The following is a 12,975-nucleotide window of genomic DNA, read 5'->3' as shown; positions in this document are numbered from 1 at the left end:
TCCAGTCAAATTACACAAAGAAAAGAACATGAGAATATTTTGTCTAATCTTTGTTTTAGGAATGTAACACCTACATTAAAAACATCTGTTCTCAATTTAGAGAATTATATCTAACAAAGATAATTACCTTTCTGGAGCTACAACAGAAGTTAATACATTTTTGGACCAGGACCAGTATACAATTGTGGCTGTGGAGCAAATAAAAGGCTGGATGGAGAACTTTGACGTAAGACTTTGTTGAGGAAAGCATATAATAGCTTTAGAGCATCAGTAACCCCTTGTGGCTTATTCTCTGCAAGAATAAGTGTTTGAACAATTTTTCTTCTGTACCTTTTTCTGAAAGTTGGAAACTTTATTGTTGGTAAGTTCATAAATGCATATGAGGTGGCAAGTTATATTTAGCAGTTGTTTTTGGTCTGTGTAGTGAGGAGTTCCTTCCCAAACTGGTTTGCTAAGCTGCCACCCTCCACTTCTTCAGACCGATTTCTAGTGATTTGGCTGCAAAAAGACACTTTTTTATTTTGACATATTTAAGAAAGCAACTGATAAAAAATTTTCAACTGTACAAGGCATGTGTCTTTGTTGAGTACGTTTGTAACTGCTATGGCCTTTCCTTTGTCCTTACAGCTACACTTCACTGCTTTGTTGTCTCTGTCATTTGTGAAAATAGATTTGTAAGACATTTGAGGCAGGGACAATTTATGCATACTGTAAAGTGTGTAAAATAGTTTGGGGCATTGTAAGATAGTAAGTTGAAAATGAATACATATAGCCAGTATTTGATCTGTCCACACTAAAGGTTGAGACAGCTTGCCAATGGTTTGTGCTTTGGAGCAGGGACAACAGTGCTACACTCAGTCCTAGGTCTCCTGGGTTTAAAACCATGCTGCAACTCAAAAATGTCCTATCTACGATAATGTCTACAGTAGAATTTCATCAAGAAGATATGCCAAAACTTCTAACTCTATTGGACCTGGGAACCATTTTGCTGATTTGCACCTGGTATGGTACAATTCTGAAGAGTAGCTTTGTCTTGAGAAGTTAATATATTTGTTTACTAAGCATGAACGAATATTTTGGCTATTTATTATTTTTATTATGAAGCCTTCATATAGTAGGAACTTCCTGGATGTCCCTCTTCAGTTTTTTCCCATCTGTAGCAGATAAAAGCAACCTTCTTGCTGATCTGGAATATCTCCTGGCCAACTTTGAGGACTGAGTTCTGGAAATATTTTATTCATTTTAGAATTTTTTATTTTTTTTTGCCCTTTTTCAGTCAGTACAGCTCTTCAAAGGGGACAGTGACTCAGCAGCCTTTTAGGCAGTTCCCATTAACCAATCTACAGAGGGCTCAAAGCAATAAAGAATCTGGCTTTCTAATGGCTGCAAATCATTTGTCCCTGTTATTGTGCCTTGCATATTTCGTCAGCTAGTAGGAGGTCCTGATCTGCTAATGTGGCTGTACGACTGACTACAAATCTCCATTATTGTGCTCAGCAGTACACTTGATCTGCAGCTTTCAGCCCCATGTATTCTGCTATCCCACAGGAACCCCTAGTTGATGGAGAATGAAGTAAGTGAGTTAGGTTGCTGTACTGGTCCAGTGAATTCTGTCATCTAAAGCAAAGCACATAAGGAGGTCCGATGCTTTTCAGGAGTGGGTTCAGGATCTTCTCTTTTCTCATAAGCCAGAATGGTTTCTGAGTCCCTGGGAGAGAGATCTGCTGTAACACTATATTGGTCTTTTGTAGGCCACAGTGGCAGGGTCACTTTGTTCCTCTTGTGTAGAGGAGCATTTTATAGCTAGTCAAGTGAAGCTCAAGGTTTCTCATATTCCACTCTGATTGACAGTCTGTTCTGGTAAAGGTGGCAATATCAAGCAGCACAGCTGTCTTCCTTATCGTTTCTTGTTCTGTGTCTTTCCTAAATCATTTCTCTCATAGCTAGAGCATCGAAGAAAATGTTCAAGGAGTGAACATGAATAATTGTGGTTGCACTACATTGATTTTTGTCATTGACACCTGAAACTGATGTCAAAGTCACTAGTCCTCACTCCTTTAAGGTGACCTTCTGTTTCAAGGACTGGTACCTTGTTACCTATAATCCAGCAAGGTTTTTCAAATGGTGTGTGAAAAAAGACCAGTGATCTCCATCTAGTGGCACTGTAAAAGAGTGCAATGTGTGCTCCCAACTGGTGTGGAAGAAGGCAGGACTTTGTCTACACTCAGCCATACCCCTATTGGGGCACTGTCAGTATTGGTAGTGCCATGGCTTCCCAACATCTTGTACTCAAGTACTGAGATTTTGGCTGCATCAATAAAAGAGCATCTGTAACCTCACTTAAAGAGTTCAACATCTATCTAGCATGAAAGATGTACATAAACCAAAAAAAAAAAAAAACCTGCATGCTCAAGACATGAGAAAGCACTTGGCACCCATAGGTATTGCATTCTGATTATTATTCACATAAAATTCAGCTATACTTTGTCAACTTTTATATGTAGGGCCCTACGAAATTCACAGTCCATTTTGTTCAATTTCACAGTCAGAGGATTTTAAAAATCATAAATTTCATGATTGCAGCCATTTAAATCTGAAATTTCACGGTGTTGTAATTGTAGGGGTCCTGACCCAAAAAGGAGTTGTAGGGGGGTTGCAAGGTTATTGTAGGTTATTGGGGGGGTCACAAAGTTATTGTTGCGGTACTGCTGCCCTTACTTCTGTGCTGCTGCTGGTGGTGGCACTGTCTTCAGAGCTGGGCAGCTGCTGGCTGGAAGCCCAGCTCTGAAGGCAGAGCCATTGCCAGCAGCAGTGCCGAAGTAAGGATGGCATGCTATGGTATGATATTGCCACCCTTATTTCTGCGCTGCTGCCTGCAGAGCTGGGCTGGGCCCCCAGCTCTGAAGGCAGTGCAAAAGTAAGGGTGGCCTTATCATGACCTCCCCTCCCCCCAAATAACCTCCCTGCAATTCCATTTGGGGTCAGGACCCTCAATTTGAGAAATGCTGGGCTCCCCCATGAAATCTGTAGAGTATAGTGTAAAAGCACACACAAGACCAGATTTCACAGTCCGTGACGCGTTTTTCGTGGTCATGAATTTGGTAGGCCCTATTCTTCAAGTGATTGCTCATGTCCATTCCAATAGGTGTGTTTGAGCGTGCTGCATGCATGATCATCAGAAGTTTTTACCCTAGTGGTACCCATCGAGTCGGCTGTGGAGCCTCCTGGAATGGTGCCTTTGTGGCGGTATATATAGGACCCTGCCGACCCACTGCCTGCTCAGTTCCTTCTTACCTCCAGTGACGGTTGTTGGAGCAACTGGTCTCTTGCTTTAGCAAGTGCTTCCTTGTGGTTTTCCCTGTATATAGTTGTTATCCTTCACTGTCTTAGTCAGTTTGTTAGTACGTTTAAGTTGGGGGGGGTTCCTCACCCCCCCCTGATATTTTTCCCCATCACCGGGGCATGGTGCAGCCCCAGGGATTCAAGCCATGCGATATTAATCCCGCCCATCTCCCCTCTGTTGGAGTATTCCAGCAAGAAGGACCTGAGCAGGCAGTGGGTCGGCAGGCACCTATATACAACGCCACAAAGGCGCCACTCCAGGGTGCTCCACAGCCAACCCAATGGCTACCGCTAGGGTAAAAATTTCTGATGATCATGCACGCGGCACAACTATTGGAATGGACATGAGCAACGCATCTTGAAGAACAACGTTTAAAAAAGGCAGGTAACCATCTTTTATATGAATGAAATAAATAGCAGAATTCAGAATTGATCATTCAGAATAACGAGAAACCCAAACTGTATTAATGCTCTTTTCCCATTATTTACTTGTTGTGACATTTTAAAATATCATAAACTAGACCAAAAATGAGACCTGTGATTAGAATTAGTGTAGTACAGCATTGTGTGGAGGAGTCACACAGAAGACAGAGCTGCAACACAAATTAAGTTTTAAATTTACACTATGTAGCTTATTTCTCTCAGATCTGTGTGATCAAGATTAACTTTTAGTTCAGACTTGGTTCAGAATTTGATTGGTGGGCATAATAAAATTAATGGTGATATTCCCATGCCTAAGTTCAGAATGGGTTTTCTTCTTTCCTGATTTACTGAAGTGAAAGCTATATTGACCCTACCTTTGAAGGTTTACAAGCCTATGAAAAAATCATGGAAATTTTCTTAAGAACGTGATTTAAGAAACTCATAAAAAGTACCCTGCTTCTTTTTACAGAAGAAAGCACACTAGAATTTTTTAAAAGGCTTCATCAACTGCAAAAAACATGGATTTTTTCAATGTGTAATATGTGATGAAAGCAATTACCAAGTACTGTAAGTTGAAGATCAGAGTATATTGCCGTTTTCAGAGGTACTCAAATTACTGCTAAAACACTCATTATCTATTATCAAGATGCACTTGAAAATCACAAACGTTTTTTCCCTAATCTCTGCCTCATATCTCCTTTACGTCTTTTGTGAGTAAATGACAGCCAATCACAAGAGCAACGTTCATCCTTTTGGCTTGCATATTTGTTAAAATCCAGGAAATAACTATTATTATTTTAGTATAGCCATGGAGACATAGCCTCCAAATTCTGTTCATCTCCCAAACAATTTCCTGTAGAAATGAAGTAAAATACTACCCAGATGCTAACAAAAGACAATGGTTTATGTGACTTATACACAAATAAAGTTATGTATGTGAGGTGATATCACTGGAACAAAACACTGCATGAAATAATTGTCTGACACTGCTACATAAGTGAAATTAAGAAAAGATGCCACTGACTGAAAATAGACATTAGGCAAAAACTTTTCAAAGTGGGAGACATTTTCCTGCAATAATGCTCTGTTCCAAGTGAAGTAGGATTAACATAACCCAATAGGCCCCTGTCCTTTCTTAATAAATAATGCCAATACTAATCGTGCTGCATCCTTTGCAGTAAAATCCACTACTTCACTATATTGACAGTCACTTTGGGGAGCTGTGATGGCCTGTGTTATACAGAAGTTTAGGTTAGATGATCACAGTGGTTCCTTCTGGCCTTATTATCTGAATGGATAACCCCTGGAAGTACTGGTTTTGGTACTTACATAAAGGATGATATAATTGAATAGTCCAGTAGTTTAGAAGTAAGTCAGGTAGTTAAAATAAACCCCTAGGCCCTCTAAATAGCCTTGTACATTGAGATATACAAACCTGTCCAAATCAGTTCAGCCTAAATGATTTTTAATATTAGTGGTTGGCGGTAGCTATAGGAAAGTAAACAGTGTTTCTTTTATGAATTTCTATGCTGTCTTGCAATATGTGTAATGACTATAAATTGAGTTTTAAAAGATTGCTGTTGCAGTCTGTTTAAAGCATTCCTGGATTTGTAACTGGTGCTTTTAAATATGAAGAGCTGCAGAGTTTGCTGAATGGTTTGTACATTTTGTAGTGTGTGAGTTCCCCGACCTGCCTTTTCAAAACAAAAAGATTACCCTAGTTTGGAGTCACAATAAAAAAGATTTGGTGCTAATTCTCGGTCACTCTGCGTAAGTGCCTAGGATTCCATGTATCTCATAGGTTTACTTTCTGAGGGTATGGCTACACTTACAGCTGTATAGCGCTGGGAGTTACAGCTGTGTAGGGAAAGCGCTGCAGTGTGGCCACATTTGCAGCACTGTTGGGAGTGGTGCATTATGGGCAGCTATCCCAGCGTTCAAGTGGCTCCAACGTGCTTTTCAAAAGAGGGGGGTGGGGTGGAGTGTGACAGGGAGCGTGGGGGAGACAGAGAGAGTGGATTTTTGGAGCTGACAGTGTGTCAGCTCCCTGCCTTGCAAGTTCTAAGGACTGGAAGATACACAGCACCTACCTTCAATCATCTTAAAAGTTTTGACCCCTTCCCCCAACCCTCTCTTATTCACTAAATGCAAATAGCCTTCAGACCAGATAATCAGCTGCTCTAAAACGGACTCCCCCTTCACCCCCCGCCGTGTTGCTTCTCTCCTCAAGCAAACTGTGAACATTCCAAAGGAATCCCTCTGCCTGCTCTGCTCCAGCAAACAAGCTGTGTTTGTTTTTTAGATAAGCAGCTCCGGGAGCCCAGAGTTCACAACAAAACAGCAGAGTGGCTGAACAGGCATTCTGGGATACCTCCGAATACCTCGGAGGCCAATTACAGCGCTTTTGGTGGCCACACTTGCGGAGCAGCGCTGCATCACCAGTGCTGCAATCCTTATACCCCAGGCAGAGCAGGAGTACAGCCAACGCTGCAGCCAGGGAGATGCAGGACTGTATGTGTCTTGCAAGTGTGGACGGTGAGTAAGTTGCAGCACTGTAAACCCACCACCAGCGCTGCAACTCTCCAGTGTAACCAAGCCGTGAGCCACAGATAGAGTTTGAGATATCTACAAACAAATGCCAGTCAGCTTTTCATATCTTCCTTAACTCCTCTGATATGAGACAGTATAAACAGCAATGGTCTGGAAGTTTTTCACATGCTCTATTCTTGTGACAGTGTCTGTTACGTATAAAACCACCTTTGAATTGAAGATTGGCTTCTATGTTTCACATCCATGGGAGCTTGTCTCATTACTCTCCACTGAGGTGTTACTACCCTGGGGTGCCTTGGGATCCTCCAGCTGGAATAGGATCAGGCATGTGGCTGGGGAGTCACAGGGGCTCACTACTGGTCCAGTAGTGGCCCTTTTGGAACCTGGGGGGACTCCCCCTGGTTTCTAGGTCATACACCAGGTGTTCCTGCTCTGTATCCTGGAAGAGGTGTGGGAAATCTACTCACCAGGTGCCACCTGTTCCTGAGCCTGGCAGCAGGCCCAGAGCTAAGCAGCAAGAAGCAGTTCAGGAGGATCCTGCTGGACAGCTAGTGGAGGAGGCGCAGCCTCAGCTTGTGCTGGCTTCTTCATTCTCCTCTTCTGATGAGGCAAGTTCCTTGGGAGGAACTCTTATCTCATCCTGATGATTATAAAACTCACAACAGCTATTGAAGAGAGTAAGTTTTTGGGGATCCAGGTAGAGGATGTTAAGAAGTCCTCAGACCACTTTATTGATATTTTAGCCACCACAGGGCCTTTGCAGGTGTCCTTATCTACTAAAAAGACAATTATGAAGCCCATTAATCTTTCTGGAAGATCCCTTCGTCCCTTCCTCCCACTTCAAAAAGGGCTGAATGTAAATATTACATACTCTCCCCAGGGGTTGAATATCTATACTTTCATCCCCACCAGGTTCTCTGGTGGTGCCAGCAGCCAATGAATGGGAAAGACAGGGACAACAGGCAGCAACTCCCAAATCAAACGATGCAAAAGAACCTAGGTATATTTGGTAGAAAAGTTTATTCTACTGAGGAATTGCAAATCGGAATTGCCAAACAACTAACACTTTGGGACATTATGATTGTAATGTTTGGGACTCCATGTTAAAGTTTAGGGACATGTTGCTGGAGGATGCTAGACAGGAGTTCTCTTTAGTTGATGAAGGGAAATCTGTAGCAAGAACTTCACTACAGCCTGCACTGGATGCGGCAGACTCAGTTGCTAGGACTATTGCTTCTGTGGTTTCCATCTCCCCATGTTTGTAAACTACCTTTCCCGCTTTCTCAATGTTTGGTCCTAGATTGCACATTTCAGAGAACAATAATTACAGAAGATTAGTAACCATTTGTTCACCACTAGGAACCCAGTTCTCTGCATGCAGGATATGAATAAATCCTAGTCGCTACAATGGAATTACTTATCACCTACAGTTTAAGAATAAAGATTTGGCAATTATTAGAGTTCTGTGGGAATCAAATAAATTAGGAAATTCTGTTTTTGCTGAGTAGGTTATTTTGTTGAGTAATATCTTATATCTTAGGTAAGCTGGGTCTCCCAGGATCACAATTAGAATTTCAACATCACCAATGGTTATTTTGCAGTCTGGAAAGAAAGTCCCTTCTTACAGCTTTTTTAAAAGACTTGTGTTCCTAAAGATGCCTGCATCATGCACCTTTCCTGACCATCCCATGTTGGTGTTGCTAAAATGGCCCCTGTGATCCATCAGCGCTTGCAACACCATTGAGAAGTACCCCTTTTGGTTTATGTACTTTTTGGCAAGGTGGTCTGGTGCCAAGATAGGCATATGTGTTCCGTCTGTCTCCCCACAGCAATTAGGGAACCTCATAATGGCAAAACCATCCAGTATGTCCTGCAAGTTGCCCAGAGTCACTACACTTCTTAGCAGAAGTCTTTTGATGGCCCTGCAAATTTGAATCACAACAAATCCCATGGAAGACTTACCCACTCCAAATTGATGCTCCACTGATCAGTAGCAGTCTGGCATTGCAAGCATTCACAGAGCTATCACCACTTGCTTCCCCACTGAACTTCTTGCTTCTCTGGATGAACTACACTATACTAGAAAATGAGTGCACAACTGGTTGGAAAAGTGTACTCCAAGAATAGTTATCAATGGTTCACAATCAAGCTGGGAAGGGTATATTGAGCGTGGTCCCACAGAGATCTGTTTGGAGTCAGGTCCTATTCAATATCTTCATAAATGTTTTTGATAGTAGCATAAAGAGAACACTTTTATAAACTTTGCAGATGGTACCAAACTGGGAGGGGTAGCAAGCACTTTGGAGTACAGCCTTAGAATTAAAAATGATCTTGACTAACTGGAAAAATGGTCTGAAGTAAATAGGATGAAATTCACTAAGGACAAATGTAAGTACTACACTTAGGAAGGAACAATCAATTGCACAAATAACCAAATGGGGAGTGACTACCTAGGAAGGATACTGAAGACAACGATCTGGGGGTTATAGTGGATCACAAATTAAATATGAGTCAACAATTTAATACTGTTGTAAAAAAGCGAACATCATTCTGGGATGTATTAGCAGGAATGTTGTAAGCAAGATAAGAGAAGTAATTCTACCACTGTAGTCAGCACTGATAAGGCCTCAGCTGGAGTACTGTGTCCAGTTCTGGGTGCAATGTTTTGAGAAACATGGACAAATTAAAGAAAGTCCAAGGGAGAGCAACAAAAATGATTATGGGTCTAGAAAACATGATCTACGAGGAAAGATTAAAAAAACATGTTTTGTTTAGTGTGGAGAAGAGCAGATTGAGGGGGACATAAGTCTTCAAATACATAAAAGGTTGTTATAAAGAGTAGGGTGATAAATTGTTCTCCTTAACCACAATGGACAGGACAAGAAGTAAGGGGCTTAAATTGCTGCAAGGAAGATCTAGGTTAGATATTATGAAAAACTTTCTAATTGTCAGGGTAGTTAAGCACTGGAACAAATTACTTGGGAAGGTTGTGGAATCTCTGTCATTAAAGATTTATAAGAATGGAGCAGATTAAACACCTCTCACAAATGGTCTAGTTAATACTTTGTTGTGCCTCAGTGTAGGGGACTGGATTAGATGACCTATCAAGGTTCCTTTCAGTCCTACATTTCGCTGATTCTACAAAGATCGGGTAATTAGAAGTCTGTGTGACATGCTTGTGAAGACATCTTAAAAGAACACACCACACGTTTTACATGACATACATGCACACAAGTCCAGGTTGCGGTCTTCAGAAAATGTGGCCCCAAGTGTGATGTATTTGTAGTAGCACTGGCAGACTCTGCTCAGGACAAGCTTAAGATGTAAAAGGTGTTGCGGGTTTGGATGGAGGAGGAGTAGCAGAACTACATGGAGAATTTTGTACTGGATCTTTCTACATGATACCTGGCTATAGGTTGCATTATTAGGGAAAGGTCCATTGACTACTGAAAGTCCATGGAAGGACTCAGTGCATGTTAGTCAGTTTCTACAATATTGAGCACTCAAAGGAGGAAAATAATTATTTTTTAATTGTGTATATGAATAATCTGATTCAAATTATACTGAAACTAAATACCTGGGTTTCTGTTTACGAAAACCTGTCAGATTATATAACTGACAAATTTACCTTAGTATTTTTAATTACACTTGAAAAGATTATTTAATCCATTTATAGGGCTCCTCAGATAGTATACATGGTCCTAGCTGAGCACAGATGTCACTGTAGCCACCTCAGTTTACACCAGCTGAGGAGCTGTTAGTGTATTGGATATATTCATTTTATTTTTAGTAAATACATTGTCAGATGAATAAAATCCCTTTTACTTCTCTATTTCTTTCATCTAACATTCTTAATGAACTCTGTAATTACAAGTTTTTGTTAAGATTGGCACCTTTAACACCTGTCAGCCAAAGGCGCCAACTTTCCCTGGTGCCAGGGGGGCTTGTGCCCCCCTGGCCTTGTCTCGACTCCACGCTTTCCCTGCCCTGTCCCTATTCCAACCCCTTCCCCAAAGTCCCCACCCCAACTTTGCCCTCTCCCTGCCCCATTAGACCCCTTCCCCAAATCCCTGCACCAACCCCGCCTCTTCCCCAAGCGCGCTGAGTTCCCCTTCCTCCCTCCCCATGCTAGCCACACAAATCAGCTGTTTCACGGTGCAAGTGCTGGGAGCCAGGGGGGAAAAGTAGGCACACTGTGTGCCCAGGAGAGGGAGGCAGAGAGGAGGCGGAGGTGAGCTGGGATGGGGGAGCGGCATGGGGAGCTCCTCCCACCAATTTTCCCCATGGGTTCTCCAGCCCCGGAGCACCCCCGGAGTCAGCGCCTATGCTGTCAGCTGTTAAAAATAATCTTTTTAACATAGCAGTAATTCAAAAGACAGTCTTTTAAAAAAGTATTCATTTTGGATCACTTGTGCCATTCTTGAATTCTGATTTTCCAACTTTTTCTGTTGCAGGTAAATATGCGGAAGATATATTTGGTGAGCTTTTCAATGAAGCACACAGTTTCTCCTTCAGGGTTAACTCCTTACAAGAACGTGTGGACCGTTTATCTGTCAGTGTTACACAACTTGACCCAAAGGAAGAAGAATGTAAGTTTACTTCCACACAAGACTGTGTTTCTTACATTGAAGAGTATTTCCTTTGTGCTGTAAATAAATTGATATGCAAAATGGAAGGAAGGATGATTTTGGGGTTAAGGCACAGGACTGAGGATGGGAGGCACAGGTTCTCCTCTTAGTTCTGCAACAGACTTCCTATGTGATCTTGAGCAAGTCGTTCAGCCCCAAATTTTCATACCAGGGTGCTGAACACCTGCAGCTTCCATTGAATTAGAGGAGTGTGACACTGCATTACTATTTATTATATTTTTGTTTTTATTAATTATCAAATTCTGGGAGTAAATCTGTACTCAATGTTTACCTTCATGAGTGAGATTTATAAGCACTTGTGTGAGTAAAGACTTCAGTAATTGACACACTGTCATTCTTTATTAAAACGTGTACAACTTTGGGCTCATGGTGAAGTTTGAACAGTAGCCCTGTTTGTCAAAGATTGTTTCATACATCTGTCCCAGGACAGGCATAATGCTGTTCAGCTCTCCCCTCTCATCCTTCTCTCATCCATACCGTCCATCATCTACTGAACTTCAGTGAACAATTCATCGTTTAGCTGTGGAACTTTGACATCAGAAAATCAAGGATTAGCCTTTGCTACCTCTACCCCCATCTTTTTGGTCCTTTGTGTCTTTTTCGAGATTGTGAAAAATTGATGAATCAGCACTCTCCCTGTCTTTTCCTGTCCCACTTCACTCTTTTCTCCCCTTCCTTTTTTCATGCATATTTATTAAAGTACCTTATAATTGTTAAATCTTTATTATATTTTTCTAAAAAATAAATAAATCTTTGGTCCATATTTATTTAAGATTTATTTATTTTTGCCTAAGTGAATTTATTATTCAGGAAAGGTTCTGGATGACTATCCTGAGATTGAAATCCTCTGCTTTTCCATACTGTTGGGTTTCGAGACTTAGTCATGAGGTTTGGAATCTGTCTAACAAGCCAAAATAATGGAACCTTTTGAAGAGGGCAGATCATGTAACCTATGAAGGTACATAGAATGCTATATTTTCCAATTCCAGTTTCTTTTTGACCACACAAAAAAATCTAACAGCTAAGGCCATAACTCTGTTTTAGAGAAAGATGGGTGAATATAAATCTGTCGTAATCGCTTCTTTCTAAGAACAAGAATGACAAGTAATTTCCTTTTCTCCACAGCTTCCTCTGCTGGAGCAGGCTTCATAGTTATAATTCTCTAGGTGTGACAGTAGCAATGGAAGCTGCAGGGTAGACAAAGCTGTTTCACCACTAAGTCATTAACCCTACATGGAATAAAAGGATTTGGGTTCTGTGACTGTTTCTGTCATGGATCTCCTGTACAGTTAAGCAACATGGTTAAAACACCTGTTCCCTGTCTATACTTAGACAGAATCCACCATTTTACCGTTAGTGAAGATATGAAGTTTGGTAGTATAGATACAATGCAGAAGTAAATGAGTTATAAGAGAGCTGAAGACCTGAAAAAAATGGAGAAGCAATGTTCTGGAACACAGTTTGATCTAAGGTGCAACTGTCAAAAATAAGGCATAAGTGACTTGCTTAAAGAATTGTTACCAGAACGAGTATAAGAACATGTAAAATATTATTTGGGTGATTGACTGATTCAATGTACAGTTTCATAGCTAACTATGGAAGGAGTTTAGAAGAAGCCCACAGCATTACTTTATTAGCATGAAAACTAGTGAAAATTGGATCAGTTAGAATGACAGTGACTTATTATAGGGGCTCATTGCCCAGATCCTCAGCCGGTGTAAATCACTGGATCTCAGTTAACTTCAGTGAAGTATACTGATTTACATCAGCTGAGATTCTTTCCTTTAGAAATAATGTTGAGTCCTGAGAAAACAAGTAGTTCAAAAAACATCACTAGGATGACTTAGCTAGAGGACTAGCAGGTAGCATTTATGTACAACTTAAGTGATATATAGGCATTGTGTCGGCCCTCAGCATGAGGTCAGTTGCACCCTAGCTGAGCAAGATCACGCAAACTTTGCACCATAAGACTTAGCGTAATTTCCACATTTCCTGAAAACCTAAGTAGGGA

General features: G+C 41.2%; 1 protein-coding gene across 8 annotated transcripts in view; it reads left to right on the top strand.

Annotated features, from left to right (window-relative positions):
* Positions 1-12,975, top strand: part of WASF1 (WASP family member 1) — a 227,533-nt gene that overhangs the window by 171,075 nt on the left and 43,483 nt on the right. For all 8 annotated transcript variants that reach the window (XM_075063893.1, XM_075063891.1, XM_075063892.1 and 5 more), the window contains one exon: positions 10,770-10,904. In XM_075063893.1, coding sequence (XP_074919994.1) covers positions 10,770-10,904 — 135 coding nt within the window. The remainder of the gene's footprint in view (positions 1-10,769; positions 10,905-12,975) is intronic.

Source organism: Chelonoidis abingdonii, chromosome 3 (assembly GCF_003597395.2).
Source record: "Chelonoidis abingdonii isolate Lonesome George chromosome 3, CheloAbing_2.0, whole genome shotgun sequence".
NCBI classification, from domain to species: Eukaryota; Metazoa; Chordata; order Testudines; family Testudinidae; genus Chelonoidis; species Chelonoidis abingdonii.
The sequence above is the reverse complement of the archived record's forward strand: the minus strand, read 5'-3'. Positions and strand labels throughout refer to the sequence as shown.